This window comes from Amphibalanus amphitrite, unplaced genomic scaffold, assembly GCF_019059575.1.
Source record: "Amphibalanus amphitrite isolate SeventyFive unplaced genomic scaffold, NRLGWU_Aamphi_draft 000170F_arrow, whole genome shotgun sequence".
NCBI classification, from domain to species: domain Eukaryota; kingdom Metazoa; phylum Arthropoda; class Thecostraca; order Balanomorpha; family Balanidae; genus Amphibalanus; species Amphibalanus amphitrite.
The window spans coordinates 780,658-807,218 of NW_024881665.1; the positions used below are offsets into that span (position 1 = coordinate 780,658).

At 46.0% G+C, this 26,561-nt stretch overlaps 1 protein-coding gene across 10 annotated transcripts in view; it reads right to left on the minus strand.

Moving 5' to 3' along the window:
- LOC122383711 (alpha-2-macroglobulin-like) overlaps positions 1-26,561 on the minus strand; it is a 148,532-nt gene that overhangs the window by 49,190 nt on the left and 72,781 nt on the right. For 2 of the 10 annotated variants that reach the window (XM_043370435.1, XM_043370430.1), the window contains one exon: positions 17,409-17,544. The exons of 4 other annotated variants lie outside the window; for them this stretch is intronic. In XM_043370435.1, the coding sequence (XP_043226370.1) occupies positions 17,409-17,544 (136 nt within the window). Of the gene's footprint in view, positions 1-7,857; positions 8,006-17,408; positions 17,545-19,373; positions 19,519-26,561 lie in introns of all 10 variants that reach the window. 4 more of the 10 variants (XM_043370428.1, XM_043370433.1, XM_043370429.1 and 1 more) reach the window with 2 other exon arrangements.

A 26,561-nucleotide genomic window follows, 5' to 3' on the forward strand; every position in this document is an offset into this window, starting at 1 on the left:
AAAATTGATACAAGGGGTAATCATAGGCTCAAAAAACACCTGCCAAAATATCAGACTTCTCAGATGAAAACTTTTTGAGTTACATTGCATAATATTTTCGAAACTTCAGATGTAAGGGTGAGTTTGATGAGCTATAACTCAAAAACGAGCTAAGCAAGCAACAAATGGTAAACAGCTTTGAACTAACGATGAATCAAAGATTAATACAGTATTTTTAAAATTGGAAAGAAAAGCTTTAGATATTGAAAAAGTCGTAGTATTTTCTTAAATTGTCTATAATGGCCCTTGGGACCAAAATTTTTGCCATTTTTATTTCTTCAAAATAAACCTCAGGTCCTTTAAAATCGACATGCAAAAAATTAGAAAGGTGATCTCTCTATAAGTTCCTCATTTAAACTTATACAAAATGGGTTTCCGGGGGGTAGGTACGACCCCAGCTCGTCGTTTCGCCACTAATGGAGCTAGAACCTTGCGGAAAAAACGAGCATGTGCGCCGTTACAAGATGCATCGTATGATACCACATTTTAAGGTCTCGGGTTCATTGGTGACCCCTGAGGTCATTTCAAGTGACCCAAATTACGGGTTCGGTTTTTGATAGATAACTTTGCAACAAATGGTCGCAGAGCCGCAATTTTAGCATCTTTGTGTTTGCCTAGCTCCGGCGCGTCGAATGGTATACTGTTTGTTCTGGCGAAGTCAGCTTAACCCGCGCCCTGGTGGGGGGGGGGGCTATTTTTTGCCCCTTCCTCCAGATTTTTCGATATATCTCCAGAACCGCTGCGCCGATCGTCACCAAACTTTCAGTACCCTCCCGGACATCAATTTTACACATTGTGACCAAAAATTTTTCCAAAGGCTATGATAGGTTGGCCGGAAATGACGTCAGAGTGACGTCATGTTCTGCCGTTTTCGACCCAAAAAAGGGTTTCGCGGGAAGAGCTGTCAGGCCTATAGCTTTGCAAATACAGAAAAACGATAAAGACATAAAAGCTGTAGAATTGACAGGGCTACAAAACTGCCATCTCGGATTTTTGAAATTTTTGGATTTTGAGCCCCAAAAATCAAAAAATAGATTTTTTGATTATAATAGCCGAAAAATCCAATTTTTTTTTTTGAATTTCGAAAAAACCGGAATATATGTGATAGTCCCTACCGCCCTCTATCTACATACCAAATTTGAGATCGGTACCTCTTTTTTTGGCCAAGTTATAGCGAAAAAACTGTTCAAAATTGATGACGTCAAATTTTCAAACTCAATTTTTAGCAATTATAGACCTCGTAGCGCAAAACAAAGACCACCATTAGACTCCCCGTGACGAGCTGCATCGAATCAATACCCATTTTATGCAAAAATATCAACTTTGAAATTTGACCTTTTTTGACCTGACCTTGACCTGACCTCCACGAGAAAGTGACCTAAGCCGTACCTGATAGTCTTATAACCAACACCATTGAGTTGGAAATGAAAAATTGGCCATAAAACATGCATCGCACAACCTTAGTATCTAAAGTTGGTTCATGTGACCTGACCTGTGACCCTTGGTGACCTAACCTGTGACCTGACCTGGTAATGTCAGTGACCTCTTATAGCAACATATGTACTAGGCAACCGACGCCCTATCGCTGATTCTCGACAAAATGCGTTTTCTTCGGTGTTATAGCGCATTCCCTAGATGACCCGTGAACGGTGAAACATTTCATCTTTGACCTGACCTGTGACGTCATCGGTGACTCCGAGGTCAATGAAATTTGGTTTCCCTCGACAAATTTGACAGGCCTTTCGAACGCCGTTTGAATTTTGCGGATCCGTCCAATAGTTTCGGAGATACGAGGGGGGGGGGGCAAAAAATAGCCCCCCCCCCACCAGGTCGCGTTATAAACAGACCCCACCAGGGCGCGGGTTAACGCTGACTTCGGGTCAGCACACTGCCGTGTATTTGGCTCCCCTCCCCGACCGGGCGGCCCAGCCGACAGCTAGCCCCCGGGCATCACGTGACCGCACCGAGTCCGGGGCAAAGCCAACCAGCGCCGTGCTGGACAGTAGGTCTATTAAAAAAGTCCCCAGCACCAGTGGGCGCTGCATTCGCTGAGCCGAACCCCCGTCTGCCTGTCCCATATCGCGCCGGGCTCAGGTCAGGTAGGGTCAGCGGGACCGCTCGGTCCGGCCCGCGGGCGCTGGACGGGCGGCCGGTAACGCTTTCCGCCAGCCAGCTGTAGAATCCAACAAACGGGACGGCCACCGCTCAGCGCAGCGAAAACGGTGTTAAGGAATGGCAGTAGATGTTCATGGCCACAATGATTATGAGATAGTCATTGTTAGCCCGTGCCCCACAGGAATGCCTAGACTCTCACGCCCTGTTGGAGGGGAAATGGGGATTGAGCATCATTCTTTTAACTCAGCTTTGGGCATTTAAGTGGTATTAGAAGTAGCGTCAAAAGAAGCAAAAAGAAAAAAAATACTTCAGCCAATTTTGGATCGGGTCACAGGCAGAGGTCATGTCACTAGAGGTCATCGATGGTAAGATTTTGCTTGACAGGGTGCGTTGCGCGCACCGGTGCATTGGGTTTCCAATTTCCATGGAAACATCAACAGACTCGGAAGCTCGCAACGCTAGCGTGGAGCCGAATTCATATCAACCGCCGCAACAATGCAGCAGCGCAGTGCAATGAGACTCGGAAGCTCGCAACGCTAGCGTGGAGCCGAATTCATATCAACCGCCGCAACAATGCAGCAGCGCAGTGCAACGTGCTGCAGCGCGGGGCCGTGAAACACCGCCCAGGGCTATCCATGTGTCAGGGCAATCCAACCTACGTGATGGGCTCGGCCCCAGCGGAGCATGAGGTCCAGGACTCCCGCCCAGGCCCCCTGTCTCCCCCTAATTCCTATCATCCTTCCCACTCTGAAATCGATCGAAAGAGCCTAACCTAACACAAAAATTAGCTCGCTTACGGCTATGTCTGAATAATATTGTCAGATTTAATTAAGGTTAACGGCTTAGCATGTAAATAACAACTACTGCCACCATCGGTATTATGAGAAAACCAATTGCTTTTCCACAAATACTTAAAAGTTTTTAGCTTAAAACTTGCATGAAATTAATTTTACCAGCCTCGTGTTCCTCTTATCAAAACGCTTCGAATGAATCAAAAGTTGATCTTAAAAGGTCATTTGAAAAATTTGGCCTATGTTCAAAGACATGACCATGACCAGAAATGGTCATAATGCATAGCAGGATATTAGATCCGTATCGTGGAACTTTATAAGCTCTTCAGATGATTTCATAACTTAAGCATGTCTATCAAAAATAATTATTACATGGCTCATATGTAAGCTGGGTGTGTGAACATGCTTACGAGTATGTTGAACGCAACTGGTAATGTTCTGTTGGCCACAATTTCTATATTTAATTTATCTCCCGGATTTCATATTTTTGTTAATGACACCTTGACGATGTCGAGAAAAAACGCTTAGGAGATTTAACAGCTTGAGATACATTCAGTATAAGGAAGGTTCAAGGGTGCTAGATTCCTTCCTTCCTCGGTATCCTCAGGAAAAACCAATTCGCATCGCCCCTAGTCTTCATGCTTCCCTCTCTGGACTGGAGGTCACCCCGCCAGTCAACCAGTAGTTGATGTCGGATCCATTCCAGGACACATAATCCTCTTCGGGTGACTGTTTGGGAGACGGCTGGACCGTCCCGACAGGGCAATCGTCCCACGGGAACAGTCTCGCTTCCTCAGATCACTGTCGCTGGCTCGCACAACCCAATTACTACACAACATAGTTATGTCATAGCTCTGCAAGGGCCTTTTCAGACCGAAAAAGATGGCCCCCAACAAAACAAACAATTTTCTCATTCAGTATTGTCTCTCAGCACCACATGTTTTTAGAGTGTTTATTATGCGTTCCGTCCAAAAAAAAAAAAACGCAGTTCAATTTTCTCCCATTGACTTGAGCGATCTCAAAATTGACCCGGCCTTTCTGTCAACAATGTCAAACTTGCAAGGTAAACGTTTCAAATACATAAACTGTTGCCCATTAAAATCGCTGAAAGTTCTGAAGCGATCGGTTAGTTGGTGTATTAAGATATGATGAGCACAGGCACTTTTCTTGAGGTAAGGTCACTTGACGTGACCTGGTATTATGACCTTGAATAGAAAGACTTGCGCGGAAAAATGGGTCATTTGAAACCTTTCTGGTACCCCATTTTAAAATATCAGTGACCTCTTAGGGCAGGTCAAGGGCCCCAAGGCATTTGATCGGTTTTGGTAAAAAAAACTAAGCACATTATCGTCATTTCGACACAATCGTGTTTTCTGTTCTCAGACGCGTCGATTTACGAGTATATGCTTTTTTGTTTAGGTGAAGCAATTTAGGATGTTTACCTCAGGTCAATGTCATGTTAGGGCAACACAGGTCACGAAGCTGTTGAAAGGAGGACATGTTGCATAACATTTGATTCGACAAGTCTTGCAAAGTCCATTGATGGCTGTCCCGACTGGCTAGCTCATTTTGATCGGGAGTTATTGACGAAGCACTCGTATGACCCTAGTGATGTCATAAATGACGTCACGCAAGGTGAACAATGCAAAAGTGAAGCATTAGATCTTGCCAAGAATGTATGAAGTCACGATTTCATGTGCTTGAGGTATAGTTTCAGATAATTTCCGACGCCAAATTAACAGTTTCCATTATTCCCCATTATGCTTATATGTCACTAAGTGCATTGCGGATTGCATCATTTTATTACCGACAACCGTGCAGAGGTTTACCTAATTAAGACATCATAGTGAAGTGACTTGACCTGAAAACGTGGTTGATGTCAAGTGATTCGGCAATGAAATGTAAGGCATGTGAAATGTCAGCCTTCTATCATCATTGTGCTTTGAGCTACCGCAAAAAAATACATGGTGGCGGCATCCACCCCTTCTTCTCGGCCGGCGAGGGTTAAACCTCGCTTCGAATTATTGCAGATAATGATGCGACCAAAAACAAGGCATTTATCAATTATCTGTGTCTAGAACGGCCTCTGACTTGTTGGACAAGATCCCCAATCTTAACCCTCGCCGGCACAGGGGGGGGGGGGGGTTGATGCAACCCCCCCTAAGGTTTTTCGCGAATAACTCGCGTAAAAAGCGGCCGATCGCGACGAAACTTTCAGTACCCTCGCATTGATCAATTTTACACCTACCCTGAAAAATTCATGACCCTGACCTTAATGACCTTTGACCTGTGACCTCTTTTCTGTGACCATGTTTGGCCGAAATCGCGGTTCGGCACATGTCGGCTCGCATTAGCCGCGCGTTTGCAAGCTTTTCGTGGTTTCAAACGTTCAAACATGTGATTTGATGTTGCTCCCATGCATTAGGGTGGGTGTCAAGGTCACCTGAGGGTCAGGTCAGGTCATTGACCTTTGGTGACCTTGGGTGACCTCGGTTCACTTTTTCGAGTTTTACATGTTTCTAGGCTAGTTTTTGGAGCTGAATTCGAATTTAGCAACCATTTGAACATTTACGAAGTAGTTTTGGTGCCTTCGTAACATGTTACGAAGCTGTCCGAGGCGGTTGACACGTATTACGAATACCCGTCACAACCCCTACCGGTTGACCTGACCTGACCTGACCCGACCTGGTCTAAATGCTTAAAGACATCATCTCTGATCAAAACTAACACGATATTCGTGATCAGCACCCCGGAAAACCACATAGCAGCCACACTTTACGACTTTCTAACAGGTCCCGATTTTCCCGGTTTTCGGGTCATTGACCTGACCTGGAAGGTCACCCGATGACCTAGGACCCTAAAATTGGGTATCATCGGCTTCGTCTCGTGACGGGCAACACGCTCGTTTTTTCTGCGAAGCTCTAGCTTGATCAGAGGCCAAACGCGAGGGGGGGTCGTACCAACCCCCCCCCCCCCCTTGTGCCGTCGAAGGACTCAAAATGGCCTGTGCCGGCGAGGGTTAATTCGCTAGATGGGAATAAAATACTCGGTATGTGATAATGTGATACATATAGTTATACCCCTCGATTTGCCCTCGCGCTAAGTCTATTCTAATCATCACTGTCGCTTTTTTTATCCGAGATGATGTCCGCCGCTAAACGGGTTGTTTTGTTTGCTTGCTTGCGTTGAATGGCCATTACGGATTATTGAAGGATTATGATACTTGGGGCAAGGGAGGATATACACTGCAGGTGTTTAATTTAGATCACAAAGGCATCATTTCCGGTATCGTGCAGAGTCATTATCTTCCCCTCCTCTGCACTGCGTCATCTCTGCGCCCCACACACTGCGTCCTCACTCCACGGCCGGCCGCCGCCAACTGACCCACTCGCCGGGCGCCGCGACCTGACCCGTGTCGCTGCCGCGGCCTGCGCAATAGAGTCGGGGCTGGAATCCGGGGGTTCGGCCGGCCGGCCGCCCCTGGAGCGGGGGACTTTTTTAGTAGGCCTACTGGACAAACAGCGCCGCCACAGAGATGGTTAACAGTCGGGTCAGGCCACGAAGCTGGGTGAATGAGATCATATTGCACATCATTCGATTCGCAAGGTCTTCCCGAGTCCATTGGTAGCTGTCCCGTCTCTCTAGCTCAATTTGATCGAGAGTTATTAACGAAAAACTCTTATGACCCTAGTGACGTACGAATGACGTCACGCAAGGTCAACAATGCAAAAGTGAGGCAAAAATGACTTCAATTGAACTTTCAGTAACTAGTGATGTCACTAGGCAGCTTTACCACACCATTTGTAGGCTCTCTTCCGAAATCACAATTCGAGACCATTACGGTGACGCAAAATAAGTATATTTATAGAAAGAACACCTTCCTAATTTTTTTGCATACTACCTACTTAAAAATGATCCAAAAATGTTTTTAAGTAAATAAAAATTCAAAAAAAAATTGGTCCCGAAGGTATAAAAATGCAAATGAAAGGAAACTCAAGGTGTTATATATCAAAAAATAGTACACATTTCAAAATTTTTAAAATGCATATTATTCATTGATTCAATGCAAGTTCAAAGCCGTATAGCATTTGGCATTTGGATTATCCGTCTTAGAGTTACAGGCTACAGCCCGCCAAACTTGGGGCTGCAACGCAAGATCCAAAACATGTTATACACTATAACTCAAAAACCACTCATCTGATAAGCCTGAAATTGTTACAGGAGAATTCAGAGCCCCTGATTACCCCTTAGACCAATTATCGTTAAAATCCGAGAGAAAAGGGTGTCAAATTGGAAAAAAGTGGTACGATCTATCGTGGAATGCCCCTGCTAACAAGTCACGTCACATCAAGCTTATTTTTGGTTTACACTAGTAGTGTCAACTGTCAATTACGGAAAATCGGAATACCGATACCAAACCAAATACCAACCAAAACCGTGGGGAAATACCGAAACCAAACCAACTTGGGGAATATGAGGGAAATACCATTTTTTTACCGATTTCTTAGCCCCTTATACCTACATTAGCGAGGGCTCATGATACCAACAAAATACCAAACACATTACGTTTGAAATACCAAATACCAAGTTGGTATCGGTTTGGTATCGGGATACCTACCAAAAAGTTAGTATCCGATTGACGTCTCTAGTTTACACATTCGTAAATACATGCCATTGCCTATGACACTCCAAGGATACCAAGCTTGTAGGTACTTTTAGTTTTTAGGGTCAAGGCTGGGTCAGCCTAGGTCACGGAATTTTACATGCACCCGCATTCGACAGGGATCCGAGTGAAATCCCCACAAAGTTCTGCTGCAGCTATGAACTACATAGGTATCTTTGTAATGCCACATGCTAAAACGATCGCACAAAAATGATCTCCACAGTGGTAATGGTGAAACGCTTTCCAAACCTGAAGGACGATTGTGAGCTAGCCGGGTTGAGCCACCCGCTATGCGGTGCCTGTGCATCCCACCCCTACGGTAGGGTACGCGTCGGCTGTGCTTCACACAGTGGCGAGTCTCAAGGTCCAAATCAGACAGAACCAGAACGGAACTCGGCTGAAATAACAGCAAATAGAGCATTCACCAGCTAGCCTAAGGATGAGGTATGTTGTGGTCAATCAGGGAAGAAACCATATTGATTCCTGTTTTCCTAGAATGTACGAGTATTTATATTTTACCTGTCTACTACATATTAACCCGCGCCCGGCTGGGGGTCCTGGATTTCCACGCCCTGCTGGGGGGGGGGGGGTGTTTGAACACCCCCCCTTGTAACTCGGCTCCTGGGCCACGTAGCGATACGCGGAAGGCGGCGCTCGAAAGAGCGTCAAAAATAATGACGAAATCACTTCGGTCAATTTTTTGGTCAGGTCAAAGGTCAGGTCACCAGAGGTCATTGAAGGCAAAATTTCGCCGATTTCCAGGTCGAATATCGAAAATTTCCAAGAAGCCAACGCATAACTCGGGAACCAATAGCGCTACAGCGCCGCGAAAAAGCGCATTCGATAGCCCTATTAACGCCCTTTCTGAGTAATTCTCTCAGATTTGACCTAACGTCAACAGTTTTGCCTGCAGGGGGCAAAAACTGCAAAAATAGCCGATTTTTTCGGAAACAGTTTTTCGGCAATAACTTTTGACCCAAGCCTTGTACGAGCTTACTTTCACCGGCATCGTGTTCCTCTCGTCAAGACGCATCGAATGAACTATAACTTGACCTTGAAAGGTCAACTTGAAAATTTGACCTCAGGTCAAGGTCATGACCTGACCGGAAAGGGTCATGTTGCATATCAGTCGATCCGTATCGTCGAGCTGAACACATCTAAGGCGTTTTCATCGCTCTAGCATGCCTCTATCAAAAGTTATTTGCGAAAAACTGTTTGATACAATTCGTGACCTAAGATGACCTCAGGGCATAAACAAGGGTCACGGACACCATTTTCATGTTCAGTGTGTCTAAACCACTTGTAATTCAGTGTTTGGGAGTGTTTATAATGTCTTTCGTCCAAAAGAGGCGCATTTCAATTTTCTCCCATTGACTTATAATGGGGAGGTCGCAAAATTGACCTGACCTTAGGTCACCGATATCAAAATTCCAAGATATACATTTTATAGATACTGTTACTCTTATCAATCGCTGAAAGTTTCAAAGCGATCGGTCACTCGGTGTAGCTATGACAGACATTGAAACTTTTTATGAGGTGAGGTCACTTCAAGTGACCTGGTGACCTGACCTTGAATGACCTTGGTCTGAAATTTTCACAACATGTGTAGAATTGATGTATGATAAAGTATACCAAAAACGGCGGCGCTCCGCGCCGCCGTTTTTGAGATATTCGCGAAAAACCACAAGGGGGGGGGGTGTTCAAACACCCCCCCCCCCAGCAGGGCGCGGGTTAACTTCCAACACGTTGAAAGTTACAAGCATAATCTAGATATTCGTGTGCCTATGTCGATAGATGAAAGTTGTTTTAGTAGGTCTTTTTAACCACGGCTAGTGAAAGTTATCCCGCGCAGGACTGGGGTATTTTCCATAACGCGGCTGACTGGGGGGGGGGGGGGGGGCTCAACAGAGCCCCGACTTCTATATCCGAAACTACTGGGCCGATTGTCAAAATTCAAACGGCGTCTGTTAGCCCTGCACAAACTGACGGAAGAAACCTAATTTCATTGCCCTCAAAGTCTCCGATGACGTCACAGGACAGGTCAAAGTAAAAATGATCAACATTTTGACTAATGCACAATTTGGGCTCTGGCCGCCGGCTAACAAGTCAGTTCAGAATCATTTTTGGTTTGCATACTCGTTGATATTATATGATATGCAATATGATATATTGATATATGTTGTTATATTAACCCTATTCCTGGCGGGGGGGCCTCAGGAGCCCCCCCCTGAGGTTTTTTGGTTATTTCTCCCAAACGCGTTGAGCTAGGAAGCTCAAATTTTCTGACTTTTCCTATAAGGCTTCTACGCAACATGTCTGAAAATTTTGAGTTGATCTGACCTCAGGTCAGGTCACCAGAGGCGGTTTGGTGACCCTACCTCAAAAAAGTTTGCAATCACGCCAGAGCTAGAGTTTTTGACCGATCAATTTCTTCTCTTCAGGCTTTAGTTAGGGTACCAGTATGTGCAATTTGTATATCTCGGAATTTTGATATCGGTGACCTAAGGTCAGGTCAGTTTCGCGACCTCCCCATTATAAGTCAATGGGGGAAAAATCAACTCCCTGTTTTTACCCCTAAAACGGGTCGGAATGGCCCCATATACCATACATGACTTCATATACGATCAACCTTCACTACCTTGAGGTCTGTTTTGCTGTTGGGCAGCTGTGAGGTCATGTGACGTCATCAAAGGTCACCAAAGGTTTTTGGCCAATAACTCCGTACAGGAACAAGATACAGACGCGTGGATGGTCTCATTGTGTTCAGCTCGTCAAGACGCATCGATTGATATACATGATGACCTCGAGGTCACGTGACCTGAGGTCAACCTTTGACCTTGACCTTTCGAGGTCAACATATATATCATTCGATGCGGATTGACGAGAGGATCACGATGATGCCCTTAGTTTGTTCCTATCTTGACTAATTCGAAAGTTATTCGAGAAAAACTCTCTCCATATCTAGCGCCGCCATTTTGACTTTTTCGACCACTGTGACGTCATCTTTGACCTGACCTGAAAATGACCTTTGTAAAAATTGTAGATCTTGTCCATGCGTATCCGATGCCGTTTACCGCTTGTCGCTATCTTGCTTCGTTCTCGAGATCTCAGGGGGGGGGGCCGAATCGGCCCCCCCCGCCAGTTTCTTGTCCCGGCGGAGCCCGCCAGGAATAGGGTTAAATACACCTAACGCGTATAATCCAGAATTGAAGGATCCAAAGCATGCGATAGCATGCTTTTGCATCCGGAAATTCCCATTGGTGGGTCGCTGAAAAAAAGTTCGGCTGAACCTGTTTGTCAGTGAGTGAGTGAGTATGTGAGTGAGTTTGTCCAAGCTTTTTTGGACCTGGAGTCAAAATGGGTGGACCGATCGGGACGAAAGTGGGACCGTTTGATTCGTCTCCGGCGAGGTAAACTTTTGGTGCTGGCCTCGGTTCGCTCGGTGCTTCGTGGCACATGCTATTCCGCTTCAAAGCTTCGGTGACACGAAATTTTTTGTCAAGGCTACAGGTCAACCCGAGGTCACGGGCAAAGCCATACTGGTGGGACACATCGGTAACACCTTGAACCAGTTTCCAGGGGGGTCAACGTCTGCGAGGGGTGCAGGCTGCACGTGCTGGGGTCGGAAAACCGTTTTGACGTGAGTTCCTCTGGCTCAAATAAATTTTAAGCTATCAACCTCAAAATCGGTTCAATGGTAGACCCAGGCAAGGCCTCCAAAATAATGCACATTTCATTGGGCTATGGATCCTCCAATTCTGGCCCAAGGCAACGCACGAGCGCTGCCGGCATCTAGTATAATGTTTGAAGATATCGGGCTAAAACTTCCTAGAAGCAGTTTTCCCAACACACCATGAGGGTACCGAACTTGTACTTCGCATTGTCAGGTCAAGGCCAGGTTATCCTAAGTCAAGAAAATTTTATATCGTGAACTGGTCACGCGATACCTACATGTTTTTTTTGGTCCATTTCAGTCATAGATTTTGAATACATTGTCCCCTCTGTCACTTAGACCATTTTCAGCTGAATAAAGCTGAGGTCAGGTCACTTTCAGGTAAAAAAGGGTCAAATTTCGAAGTTGAGATTTTTCAACAAAACATGGTATCTATCAATCTGCACATTTATCAGATCCAGTTTGAGCTCAGGAACACGATGGCACTATTCATCTTGGTGTAAGATGTCCAAAAAGTCTGAAAAATGGATCGGAACAATTGATACTAGTGAAATATTAACCCTCGCCGGCCGAGGGGGGGGGGGGCCCATAGGGTTTTTTCGCGATAGCTCCGAACACGCTGGCGATAGAGAGCTGAAACTTGGCATACCTGACCTTTGATCCAAGCCGCATCTTTTGACACCAACCGCATTTTTGGGTCAGGTCAGGTCACTGACCTATGACGTCATAAGTGAACCTCTGCACGGTCTTCAGATGTCGCAACTTCGCAACGCCCTCACTGCCAGAGGAGATGTCACAGGGAAATGAAACTTGCAGGATCTAGTATCCATTATGAGTCTCACATCTTGTATATCTCGGATTTTTCCTAAAGGTCATATGAGGTCAGGTCATTTTCGTGACCTCACCATTATAAGTCAATGGGGAAAAATTCAAACTGCTATTCTGGCGCCGGGAACGATCTCCAACTATCTCAAGCACACAGAATCGTGATTTAATGCACTCCTTGCAAGGTTAGATGCGTCACTTTTGCAATGTTGACCTTCCGTGACGTCATTTATGACGTCATCAAGGTCATATTAGTTTTTCGTCAATAACTCCCGATCAAATTGAGCTAGCGAGTCGGGAAAGCCACCAATGGACTCAGGAAGACCTGCCGAATCGAATGATATGCGACATGACCTCTTTCGACTAACTTCGTGACCTGGGGGTGCTGACCTGACCTTGACCTGAGGTCAACACCCCAAGTTGACCTGACCCGGACAAAAAGTATATCATTCGACGCGCCTGATCAGGGCGAACACGATGCTGCCAAAATCGCGGCTCTGCGGCCGTTTTTTGCGAAGTTATTCACCAAAAACTGAACCGTACCCTGGGGCACTTGACCTGACCTCAGAGGTCACCGGTTGACCTAGGACCTTAAAATCGGGTACCAATATCTGCGTCTCGTAACGGCGCACACGCTCGTTTTTTCCGCGACGCGCTAGCTCCACCAGGGGCGAAACGGCGAGGGGGGGGGGTCGTACCCGCCCCCCCCCCCCTCGGCCGGCGCGTATGTAGAAAACCAATAGGTCCGGCGAGGGTTAACTATACCTACCTAACGCGTATAATTTAATGTTTGAAGATATCGGGCTAAAACTTCATAGAAGTCGTTTTCACGACGGAATAGCGGGTAGGTACGTACGTACAGTCCACAGCAGAAGTAATGTGGGGTTTCAGTCATGGGTATGTTCTGCTTCTGAATGCTTAGGAACGATTAGCCAGACTACAATGAAACTTTGAATGTAGCTTATATGTATGTATCGTCACCCTTGCAGCTGCAACTTTAGCTATTGACATCTTCTTTTCGATCACTCCGCATTAAACAATCGCCAGTCAAAGCCAACCGTTGAGATTGGTAAAACCCTACATTACTTTAGCGGTGGGCTGTACCTATGTAATAGATACCTGTTTGGTCCTTTGATACCTCAGGAACTTGAGTAGTTCTTACTAGAAGGTTTTCAACCTTTCGAATGAGTGGCCCATTACTTCGCTGCTTTTCTACTAAATATTATTACATTAATTTATTTTTACCACTCGCGTAAACCTAAAGCGTAAGCACGTTTATGAAATTATCAAATCTATATAGTGTTAGTACAATGATTAGACAATATACTGAGCTGCCAGCTGCGGGTGACCGAGCTCTTCAAATTGACGCTGGCTTGTATTTCGAGCCGTAGTAGACGGCGGAAGTCGATGTCACTGCGCCCGGGCACCACCATGACTGACCGAGCTCCCTGAATTACACGCTGGCTTGGCTTTGGACCGCAGCAGACGGCGGAGGTCAATGTCATTGCTAGGGCGGCGTCGCCGGCGCGCAGCGTCGGGCCGGTGAACCAGAAGCCAGCTGGCGGGTAGCTAGTTGCCACGCTGATTTGCTCACTCATAGTAGAAAGACGAGATACTAGAGCCGAAAATTGCTTTGTTTGTAAAAAGTAAGTGATTTAAGGGCAAAAACTGCCCGGATTACAGCTTCTAAAAATATTTTGAAGATAAAATACTTCGGTTGTAAGGATTCTAAGGCCTCAAAGGATATAGGTACTTTCCAGGTATTAACCCGCGCCCCGCTGGGGGGGGCAGAATCTGCCCCCCCCTCCCGTTTTTCGCCAATAACTTCTAAACGCGTTACGCCAGCGACGTCAAACTTTCAGTACCTTATCATACATCAATTTGACACGTTCCCTGAAAATTTGAGCGAAATCCGTTGGAAAATTTTTGAGAAAATGACGTTTTAGCGACGTCATGTTCGCCATTTTCGCCTCAAAAATCGCAAAATTTCAAACGCCGCTAACATCTTCATTTTTAAAGGGATCAAGACGTAACAAAAAAGGTTATACGTGATTCTACTTTGTCTATCAAATGGCTATCTCGGTTTTTTGAAAATTTTGAATTTTGGCCCAATTTTTTTTTTCAAAAAACCGACTTTTTTGGGAAAATAATTATAAAATCCAAAATTTTGAGTGTATCGAAAAACCGGAATATATATCAGAGAAGTGGTCTATGTGCACCTACATACCAATTTTGAGAAGAATCGGTTCAAAAATGTGGGAGTTATTCGAAATTTTATGACGTCACGACACACAAAATTTTTGAAAAATGAATTTTTTGGAGTTTTAGACCTCGTACGGAAACAAAAATAGCACCATTCGACTCGCCGTGAAAAACTGCATCAGATAGACACCTTTTTAGGCCTTAACAACCAACTTCAAAATTTGACCTCACTTGACCTGACCTTGACCTGACCTTGACCTGAACTTCATCCAGAGGTGGTCCATATCACTAATTGAGTGTGCCTATTGAGTTCTATGAATAAAATGACCCATAAAACATGTGTCGCATATACCCCTTTCTATATTTTGTTTTTGGTGACCTGACCTGACCTGACCTGACCCTGACCTTGACCTTTGAATGATATTGTGTGCAACGAATATTGTCTTGGTAGCCTAAGAACACGTTTTGGGCAATCAGTCTCAGTCCATTCTTCGGCAATTACGGTGCAAGGCCGATACTGTAGAAACTTGCATTTTGTACCCTTGACCTGACCCTGACCTGACCTCTGACCTACTTAAGCAAAAAAAATTAAGCTCTAAAGATTCGCCTCGTTGAGAGCTTTCGATTGCCGTTTTCCCCGTCTTTCTACGACCATCGGTTCGGAAGTTAGACAGGGGGGGGGGCAGAATATGCCCCCCCCAGCAGGGCGCGTATGGCTGAATAGCCCAGCGGGGCGCGGGTTAAATAGGTTCCACCACGAAAGTCCAGTCATGAAAACGACCAGAGTATATCAACCGTATGTGTTCTATCACACATATTCCGTTTTTTCGAAAGTTAAAAACTTTAAGGTTAAAACTCAAAATTATTTATTTCTAATTGTTGCATAGGTATAACTTTCCAATTTTTCAAAATGTTGCAAATCCGAGGTAGCAGTTTAATAGCCCCTTGTGTTTTGAGTCATTCCATGCAAAGAAGTTGGATCTAGCTTAAAAACTGAGCTCTTGAGAGTGATTGCCGTAGTTAAACCCTCGCCCGTAAACGGTGTTTTGCCACCTTCGCCCATGCAGGGGGGGGGGGGGTGCGACCACCCCCTGGCGTTTGAAAACGGAGCGTCGTAGAGCTTAGTGGAAAAGACCAAAGGATTGCTCTCAACGAGATCTCGCGATTGGTGGTATATTTTTTGGTCCTAGGTCAACATTTGACCTACTTATGACCGGTCAAAGGTCAAATTTTCGGAAAATCTAACTTTTTTTCAGATTTCCGCGCCGATTGCGGCAAAACGGTAAGAGATATCCACTTGAAACCTTCATCATCGTGATCCTTGTTTGGTTTTCTATCGTTTGGTGTGTATTTCGATGTCATACCTCTAAAAATGATGCGTTGGGAGTATCGGAAGTCTGCAAGGTCATTTGTGCATCGGGTCACGTCAGGCGTGTGACGTCACTGACCTGACCCTGACCCAAAATGAACTACAAGAAGCAACCGACAATGCCTGAAATGGATAGCAAATTCGAATTCAGGGCATCAAAATACCCCGAAAAGGCATACAAGTGCAAAAAGTCATTACAGGTCAACCGAGGTCACTGACCTTACCTTGACCTTTAGTAACCTTCAAAATGTCAACGGACATTGTGCCAATGTCAAATCAGCCAGTTGTGATTCTAAAACAATCCATCAGTGTGTCAGGTCAGTCGGCATTTATACCAATGTGAAGCAATCTCCAATTTAGCGTAAATCTGGCCTGAGGTTGTTCCCTTTATGACGTCATAACTCCGTGACCTGACATGACCTTGACAAAAAACCAAAAGTTGTGCAAAGGATGCCCCAGAGGGTACTGAAAATTTGAGCAGGCTATCTGAAACGGTTCGGCGTGTAGCTAAGAAAAACCTCAGGGGGGGGGTTGCACCAACCCCCCCCCCTACATGGGCGAGGGTTAATGTTTTGCATAAAAATCGCCCGAGCATGACGTCACTCTGACGTCACTTCCAGCCAACCTATGGTAGCTAAATATTTGCATTTGGACAAAATGTGTCAAATTGGTCCAGCCGAAGGTACAGCAAGTTTCGTGTTGATACATCGAGCAGTTTGGAAAATATTGCAGAAAAACGGAAAGGTGGTTCTATAGAGCCCCCCAGTCATGCGCGGGTTATCAAAGATTTATCTCTTTTTTAATTTACCTTATGAGTTTTACCGTATGTAGCCAGGAGAAGGATATATATGTATTATTACCAACACCTATATTGTGTAATTTGTATAAGCGAGTCCCGTTACCATAGACGATAGAAACATGCCTTGCGCTTCGAGGCACAAACTCGCATATGCAAAACGACCAAGTTATAAACTATTGAGTGACCTTGTATACAGTATTATTGGAGTTGTTTAATTCATCAAATGGTAAAATATGGCAATAAGGATATGGTAACAAACTTCTAGGCTGGTTGCACATATACCAAGCACCGTGAACAGCATGACACAAGCTCGCGGACAAACGGAGCTCATCACCCACCCGACGGTGTCGTTGTCTTAGGGCGGAGAGATGTGGAAAAAGCCGCGCTGAATCGGTGTGCAACAATGTCGTGCTGCCTCCGCACGCACTGGCGGGTCTCCACCAACAAGTCAGTGAAGAGTATCAAAGCTGGGTCCTGTGAAGGCCAACTACCGATAACAGGGAGCCGCAGCCTGTTCAGCGGCCCCAATGGGTGCTGATAACCAGCAGCAACGGTCCTTTTAAATCATAATTAGTAGTGAGAATAAATCAGCAATGGATGGTTCCAGTACATCCATATTTGTTCAGTGTACAAAAAAAAATGTTCTGGCTAGACCACTATATAACGTGGTCTATGATGATAGAGTGGTCATGGTTGACGATATGAAAAAATATTGCTAACATCAAAACACCGGTTTATCCCTATCCAAGCTCCACCAGAGAGATCCAAGGAGGGAAGCGTAAAATCCTAAAACACCTTTTTCAGAAGCCCTAGTCCGTCACCTGGTTAGAAAGGGCACCTGGCCGTAGTCCGTCACCCGGTTAGAAAGGGCACCTGGCCCTAATCCGCCACCGGGAACAGCTCGAACCCACGACCACTGTACGTATACGCACCTCCCACTCGCAATGGGCGACCTGAATTAGAGCCGCCTGAAGATGCTAGGAAAAATATGGGCGACGGCTCCCGGTAATGGCGTTTGCAGCCGCGAGTCTCCACAACGAAGTCTGTGAGAACCATTAGCGACCGACCCTGAAACAATCACTGACATTTAAGCCCCGCCCGCACTATACGTGACCGTGTCACCTTAGAGCGTGCATACCTACATGGACGGAAACGGGGGGGGGGGGGGTGACGGCCGCTCCGATACCCTACTTAATCGTCTCAATAAAATCCGTGCTGGGCCGAGCAGCAAAACATTATAGAGCGCTGATAAATTCCTCACGACAACGTGTTTACACATGTTCTTGCCAGCTGAAGAAGTGAAGACTGGATACATGCGCTGGCGCCGAATCGACGGTGCTATAGTTCGTTTTTTTTTCTTCTAAGTTTGACCCTCACTGTAAACGTTTCTTTGAACACAGCACGAGAATTGCTAGCTGAATTACTGAGAAAACCGGTTGGTGCACATTAATTTCAAAGACGATCAACTTGTATCAAAATTATTTCTACCTGGCTCCGATTTCCCAGACTCTCAGCTCGTATTTGTCTATATTTAACCCGCGACCGCCTGGGGGGGGGGGGGGTCGGATCCGACCCTCTCTCCGTTTTTTTTTTTTTAAATAACTCATGAACCGCTTACGCTATCAACTTGAAACTTGGCATACCTTCTCCCCCATCAATTTGACGTCTCCTGTGTAATTTTTAAGATTTTTTTCCAAAACTTTTTGAGATATATCGATTTTAGTGATATAACTGCATGGCGTTTTCAGTCAAAAAGTGGTAAATGTTGAACCCTCGCCGGCACAGGGGGAGTTGATGCAACCCTCCCTAAGGTTTTTCGCCAATAACTCGCGTAAAAAGCGGCCGATCGCGATGAAACTTTCAGTACCCTCGCATTGATCAATTTTACACCATTCCTTAAAATTTCATGACCCTGACCCAAATGACCTTTGACCTGTGACCTCTTTTCCGAGACCATGTTTGGCAGGAATCGTGATTCAGCGTATGTCGGCTCGCATTAGCCGCGCGTTTGCAAGCTTTTCGTGGTTTCAAACGTTCAAACATGTGATTTGATGCTGCTCCCATACATTAGGGTGAGTGTCAGATCACCTGAAGGTCAGGTCAGGTCATTGACCTTTGGTGACCTTTGGTGACCTCGGTTCACTTTTTCGAGTTTTACATGTTTCTAGGCTAGTTTTTGGAGCTGAATTCGAATTTAGCAACCATTTGAACATTACGAAGTAGTTTTGGTGCCTTCGTAACATGTTACGAAGCTGTCAGAGGCGGTTGACACGTATTACGAATACCCGTCACAACCCCTACCGGTTGACCTGAGCTGACCTGACCCGACCTGGTCTAAATGCTTAAAGACGTCATCTCTGATCAAAACTAACACGATATTCGTGATCAGCACCCCGGAAAACCGCAGTGACATGTAAAATGTGCGTAACCTTTCTGCTAGCGTAAATATTGGCGCCATATCAAGAGTATTTTAAAAGATATTTCCTTTGTAACAACTTACCCCTGTAACAACTAGCCCCACTCTCCCCTAACTAAGGGGGAGGTGTTGTGTTCTGGTCACCGCGCATGCGTGCCGCGTGGCGGACGATACTAGTACCTGGTGGTGACACTGTAAAACGGTCAGTCGTTCTTCTGAGCTCACGAGAGGTGGTGTGTCATTGCCGGCCAATACACTCCGTGACCGAACAGTACCAACCCCTTGTGCCCTTGTGCCGTCAAAGGACGCAAAATTGCCTGTGCCGGCGAGGGTTAAGGTTTTAATATGCCCATAGCGAGCCACCGATGCCTGTACTATGCAGACAAAGCAGAAGCCCCGGTGCCTCACCTGCTAGGGGACAGCGGAACTAAAAATACCCAACTCACACTAACAAACTCACAAAAAAATGTATAGCACCCACCTGCTTGGAATCGCCGCCGCCCATTTCCAAAGGCGCCGGGACCTCGCGGTGAAGGAATAAGCACGGGTGGATGCCGCCATACGCGTTGGCGTTTGCATTCTCGAGTCTCAGCCACGAAGTCCGTTAAAACCACTATAGAACGACCCTGTAATAATCACCATTCACCAATGCTTTACGCTTACATAGTTATTAACCTGCGCCGTGCTAGGGGGAGGGGATGCTTGAACACCCCCTCCCCGACCTGCGTTTTTCCCGCCGTTTTCGGCACACCTTATCATACATCTTTCCTGCGCAGATTTTGTGAAAACCTAGTTACCTGACCTGGAGTGACCAAGGTCACCGCAGGTGAGGTGACCAGCACTGAAAACAAATGGGCACAGTGAGGGCATGTTCTGTACTGGTAACACATCAGTCATGAGTTAATCGCACCCAAAACACAATAAGGCTGAGTATTTTCACGCTTGGCGGTACTTTCGACACGTTTGCTAACACATAAAACAGAATAATGACACAATTTTCTCGTGCCAAGCACGCTGAACGAATGTAATGAATCAGTGTATCGAAATCATGTGTTGTCGGATATGGTAGACGTGTATCCTTACACAAATACACCGTGCCATCCACCAGTGAGCGAACTCTGAACCTTAACTTCAGATGGGGATAATAGAGGGCGTTTTTCGAGCACCGACTTTTATGCTGGGTTTTTGTAAAAATTTGCCAAAGTGTTTTGAGAAAGGTCAAAATGCACAATACAGCCGAGGGAGTCGATACATTATAAATTGTCTAGAGAAATATGCGCTGATTACATCAAGTGCAAGCTGAAGCATATCTAATTAACCTTCCAGGCGGTGGGGGGGCATTTTTTGCCCCTCCTTTAGTTTTTTCAATATATCTCGAGAACCGCTGCGCCGATCGTCACCAAACTTTCAGTACCTTCCCGGGAGTAGCTAACGCACATGGTGACCAAAAATTTTTCCAAAGGCTATTATAGGTTGGCCGCTAATGACGTCAGAGTGACGTCATTTTTGCCATTTTCGACCCAAAAAAGGTTTCGCGGGAAGAGCTGTCAGGCCTACAGCTTTAGAGATACAGAAAAATGTTCCAACATAAAAGGTGTGGAATCAAAAGGGCTACAAAACCGTTATTTCGGTTTTTCGAATTTTCTGGATTTTGACCCCCAAAAATCAAAAAAATATTTTTTTTTTGAAAATAATAGCCGAAAAATCCAAAAAGTTTTTTGAATTTCGAAAAAAACCGGAATATATGTGATACTTCCTACCGCTTCCTATCTACATACCAAATTTGAGATCAATACCTCTTTTTTGGCCAAGTTAGAGCGAAAAACTGTTCAAAATTGATGACGTCAAATTTTCAAACTCAATTTTTAGCAATTCTAGACCTCGTAGCGCAAAACAAAGACCACCATTAGACTCCCCGTGACGAGCTGCATCGAATCGATACCCATTTTATGCAAAAATATCAACTTTGAATTTTGACCTTTTTTGACCTGACCTTTTTTTTTTTAATTTTTTTTTTTTTATAAATTTAGTCCGAACCTTTTGATGGGAAGGATTCACAAGGACAGAGCCACCTTGACCTGACCTCCACCAGAAAATGACCTAAAACGTAACTGATGGTCTTATAACCAATACCATTGAGTTGGAAATGAAAAACTGGCCATAAAACATGCATCGCACAACCTAAGTAAAGTTGGGTTCATCTGGTGACCCTTGGTGACCTTTGGTGACCTGACTTGTGACCTGACCTGGTATGACCAGTGACCTCTAATAGCAACATATGTACTAGACAACTGACGCCTTATCGCTTATTTTCGACAAAATGCGTTTTACTCGGTGTTATAGCGCTTTCCCTAGAAGCCCCGTGAACGGTGAAACATTTTATCTTTGACCTGACCTGTGACGTCATCGGTGACCCCGAGGTCAATGAAATTTGGTTTCCTTCGATAAATTTGACAGGGCTATCGAACGCCGTTTGAATTTTCCGGATCCGCCCAGTAGTTTCGGAGATACGAGGGAGGGGGGGGGGGGCAAAAAAATGCCCCCCCCACCGCGCGGAAGGTGGCTGGAGGCCCACCGCCTCGCCGGGTTAACGTCTGCTTGGAGGAAGAAACTCCTCGGTCTATATAGAATATATTTGAGAAAACGGTGGCCGTAAATTTATCCCGGCTGTCTGGACAACTGTATTGTACAGTAGTCCTCCAATTTGGGGCATCGTCACTTGGTGCTCTGATTGAGCCGTCCACGTGACGCGTTCACCCTTCGGCTCTGAAGTGGCCGACCGGGCGCAACTCCAGCTCGTGTATGGGTCGGCAGCCTCGTATGGGTCAGCCGGCCGCGTCCTCAGCCCTGACCGCACCCTGACCGTATGGGTCGGCCGGCCGGGTGCTCAGCCCTGACCGCACCCGAGCGCCCGATTCCACTCGGGGCCCGGCTTTGGCAGTCAGCCTGTCCAGCCATAGCCAAAGTCCCTTCAACTGCGTCCCGGCAACAAACTACATAATCACCACGTGTTTCCTTCTTTCACTTGCGACTTGTGTTAAATTTAGTAACACATTTACCTTTTATTCTGCAGATGTATTCACACAGGCCTTGTGTGTTGAAGACACAATGATATTGTGTTTTAGGACACAACACGACTGGGTTAACACATTTGTAAATTGACACGTCGGCGACGGGTCAAAAAATGCATGATGCAGGCAGTGGCGTAGCCAGAAATCAGCGAAAGGGGGGGCCATGGTGCTCGAGGGGGCGACTTTTTCCCTTGAGAGGGGCGCCATAGTGAGCTAGTGACAAGGGGTCAGTCTAAAATGTAACGTCATATATTCATGCATGATTTACTAGGTGTTACTATGGAACCGGCACGAGTATCAGAACCAGGTTTCGCTGATTTTTCATAAAATCCAATTAATGCAATGTGCAGCTCAGTGTTTTTTATCAAAAGCGATAAAAATATTTATGGATATGTAGCACGATATAGAAAACGAGCTCAGGCTACGGACATGTTATTCTCAAAATACACACCCATTCGAATTCGAAACGGTAAAATATGCGCTGATCGATTGGCACAATCTTTATACTTTGCAAAAAAAAAAAACATTCAGGTTCACTCACTGAACCAAAGTGACCTGTGGACTGCAGCCGCTGGTCGACCGGGGTGGCCGTGCTTAAAATCTCAGACACTCATGACTGCATGAGTGCCAGATGGGTGAGGCGTGAAACTGTCCTATATAGTGGCACCAAGGTTAAGAATGTCTTCGGCCGGCGTAGTATAGAAGACGACTTTGGATGATGTGAGTGTGTATGGTCGACTTTGAAAAAGTGCCATAGAAACCTGCTGATCTCACCGAACATTTGCCTTGCGTAATCCCCAGACCAAATATCTTCATTGAGGGCCAGGTCAATTTTGCGACCTCTCTATACGAGTAAATACCTATAAGTTCCCGATTACCTATAAGTTAACCCGCGCCGTGCTGGTGGCCTGTGCTTTCCGTGTCGTGCTGGGGGGGGGGGGGGTTCACGTCCCCCCTCTAACTCGGCTCCTGGGCCACGTAGCGACACCTGGTAAGGGGAAATCGAAAGAGCGTCAAAAATAATGACGCAAAGACTTCGTTTCAATTTTTAGGTCAGGTCAAAGGTCAGGTCACCAGAGGTCATCAAAGGTAAAATTTAGTCCATTTCAACAATTTTGGAAACTGCAAACGGCTAACTCGGGAACCAATAGAGCTACAGCGCTGCGGAAAAGCGCATTCGATAGCCCTTTTACAGGCTTTTCTGAATATTGCTCTCGGATTTGATCTCAGGTCAATGGTTTAGCCTCCCGAGGACAAAAATTCCAAAAACAGTTTTATGAAAAGCGTTTTTCTGCAATAACATTTGGTTCAAGACAGTGACGATATTTATTTTGCCTGCCTCGTGTTCCTCTCGTCGAGACGCGTCGAATGAACTATACGTTGACTTTGAAAGGTTATTTTAAAAATTTGACCGCAGGGCAAGGTCATGACCTGACCGGAAAGGGTCATTCTGCAGATCAGTCGATCCGTATCGTCGAGCTGACCTTATCTGACGTGTTTTCACCGCTCTAGCACGTCTCTATCAAAAGTTGAAGCCAAAAAACCGTTTATGGTGATAAAATAGGTGACCGTTATGACCTGAGATGACCTCAAGGGCACATAAAAGGACACATGTGCATTTTTACGATTCAGTATGCTATGTTTACCTATAAACCGATGTTTAAGGGGGTTTTAAACGACATTCGTCCAAAAGAGGCGCATTTCACTTTTCTCCCACTGACTTGAGGTCCCAAAATTGACCTGACCTTAGGTCACAGAAATAAAAAGTCCGAGATGAACATTTTATGCATATTGTTAGTCTTATCAATCTCTAAAAGTTTCAAAGGTGATCGTTCAGTCGGTGTAGCTATAGCGGGTCTTTTAACTTTTTTTAGGTAAGGTCACTTGACGTGCCCTAGTGACCTGACCTTGAACGACCCTCATCTGGAATTTAACAAGCTGTGTAGAAAAGATGTATGAACACTGAACAGGTGTACCAAAGACAGCGCAGGCGCTGCGCGATGCCGTTTTTGAGATGTTCGCGAGAAAAACCTAAGTGGGGCGTACCCCCCCCCCCTCCAGCACGGCGCGGATTAATGGGAGACAATTGAAATGCTCTTCTTCTGAACGAAAACAACCTCAACCATCGGGATGCAGGTAAGTATGACACATTTAATCGGTAAATGTCACTCGTGATGTGACCACTTTTATGTTACCGAGGTCATCTCAGGTCATGAAAGGTCTCCAGTAGATTTTGGACAATAACTTTTGCTAGAGATATGGTAGAGCAATGAAACACCCTATATAATCATTTTCCTTCTCGAAAATATGGATCGACTAATATGCAATATGAGCTTTACCGGTTAGGTTATGACCTTTACCTTAGATCAAATTCTAAAATGCCCTTTTAATGTCAAATTCTAGTTCATTTGACTCTCTGTCTCGAAAAATGGAACACGATGCTGGTTGAACTAATCTCATGCAGGTCTGAGCCAAAAGGTATTACAGATAAACGTCCTCCGCGAAAACGTATATTTTGAGGCTAAAACATTTACCTTAGGTCAAATCTGAGATAATCAATAAGAGAGAGCATAAAAAAGAGCTATCGAATATGCGCTTTCCTGCGGCGCTGTAGTTCAATCTCTTTCTGAATCCTGACTTATGCGCCGCTTTGTCGAAAAATGTCAACATCGGCGAAATTTGATTTTCGGTTGTCGCTGGTGACATGACCTTCGACCAGTTCGACCTAACCTTAAAATGATCTAAGTAGTTTTGTAATAGTTTTTGACGCTCTTTCGAACGCCGCCTACCTACTGCGTGTCTCGACGTGGCCCACAAGCAGAGTTAGAAGTGGGTGTTCAAACACCCCCAGCAGGTTCAATAAAAAAAAAACGCTTACGCTGGGGGCGGCACCCCACTGCTAGGCGCTGTCGGCATCGCAATAATGGGCGGCACAGCGCTGAGGGGCGCCACTTGCATTGAGGGGTGGCATTGTACGGTGAAGGGGCAGCGTCGCGTTGAGGGGCAGTATCGCAACGAGGGTGGCAATTACAAGGCTGACTAATAAGGAACGCTTGGCACATCCAAGCCCAGCTCGGCGCCGCCTAGCTGCTGCATCTTGAAAAGGGCCATTGGTGTCGATGAGAAAGCCCCATTGTCAAAAAATTGCCTAGCGTCAGTGGTTTCGGGGGGGGGGGCGACCGAAGTATCCAATTCAGTTTCGCGTCAGTGACTACTGGATGGCGTCAACAACCTCGGATAGGGCGAATGTGATCTTCAGAAGGGCACCGGGTGCTACTGTGATCTTTAGAACGGCGTTGAGGGGCGCCATTGGGCATGGATGGGGCCACTGTTGCCTTCAGCAGGGCGCCGCAGGAAGGCTCTGGAGGGGCTTGAGCTTGGGTGGGCCGACTGTAGTCTCCAGGGGTGTTGTCTCGGATGGGGCGAATGTGATTTTCAGAGGGGTGCCGGGTAGTCTAGAAGGGCGCCATTGGTTTCAGAGGGCTGCCATCGATCTTAAGATGGGGCAGCTGTAACCTTTGTTTAGATGGGCGTGATCTTCAGAAGCGCGCCGGATGCTCTGGAGGGGCGTCATTGGGCTTGAATGGGGCGACTTTAGTCTCAAGCGGGACGACTTCAGTCTCAAGGGGGTGGGGCGCTAATGGCTCTTGAGGGCGGTATTGATCTCGGATAGGGCGACTGTGATCTTGAGAAGAATGCGGATTGCGGGTGCTTTAGAGGGGCGCCAGTGGTTTCAGGGATCGATCTTGGATGGGTCGATTGGGGCAGCTGTGTTCTTCAGAGGGGCGCCGGGTGCTCTAGAGGGGCGCCATCAAGCTTTAATGGGGCGACTGTTCCGTTTAGGTGGGTGCCAGCGGCTCTTCAGGGGCGCCATCGACCCTGGGGGTTCGGAATATTCTAGTTTCTGGAGGGGCGCCCTTCAACATTTGGGGGCTCAGGTCGTATTTGGGGGTGCCCTGGAGATTATTTAGGTGTCCTGGCACCCCCAAAGAGATATTGAGTTCGATCTCTGCCTGCACATCACTTTTTAATTCATGTTCTCTCTGTAAAACGGCATCAGCCTAGTCGGCGCTAATTGGGGCGCCATTTGGGCGGCTGGGCGGAAAGGGGGGGCCATGGCCCCCATGGCCCCCCCTGTCTACGCCACTGGATGCAGGGTACACAAGAAAGCCTAGTTAACACGCTCTGCCTGTGCGTTTTTAGTCGTTCTTTGTGTCATTTGGTTTTCAGTGAGGTTGCGTCAAGTGACCTCACCTCGACAAAAAGTGCATCATGCATTTTTTGACCCGTCGCAGACGTGTCAATTTACAAATGTGTTAACCCAGTCGTGTTGTGTCCTAAAACACAATATCATTGTGTCTTCAACACATAAAGCTTGTGTGGATACATTTGCAGAAAACAAGGTAAATGTGTTACTCAATACACAGTTAGATATCGAGGTTTTAGTGACGTCATGATTTCTGAGATTTCGACCAAAACGGCATATGTTCAAAAAATCATATAAAAATCACAGAATAGACATACAGACATGCCGTAAACGCCATTAGACTGCCAATACCATGAAGATTTAAATGGTTATCTTCGAATTATTGATTATC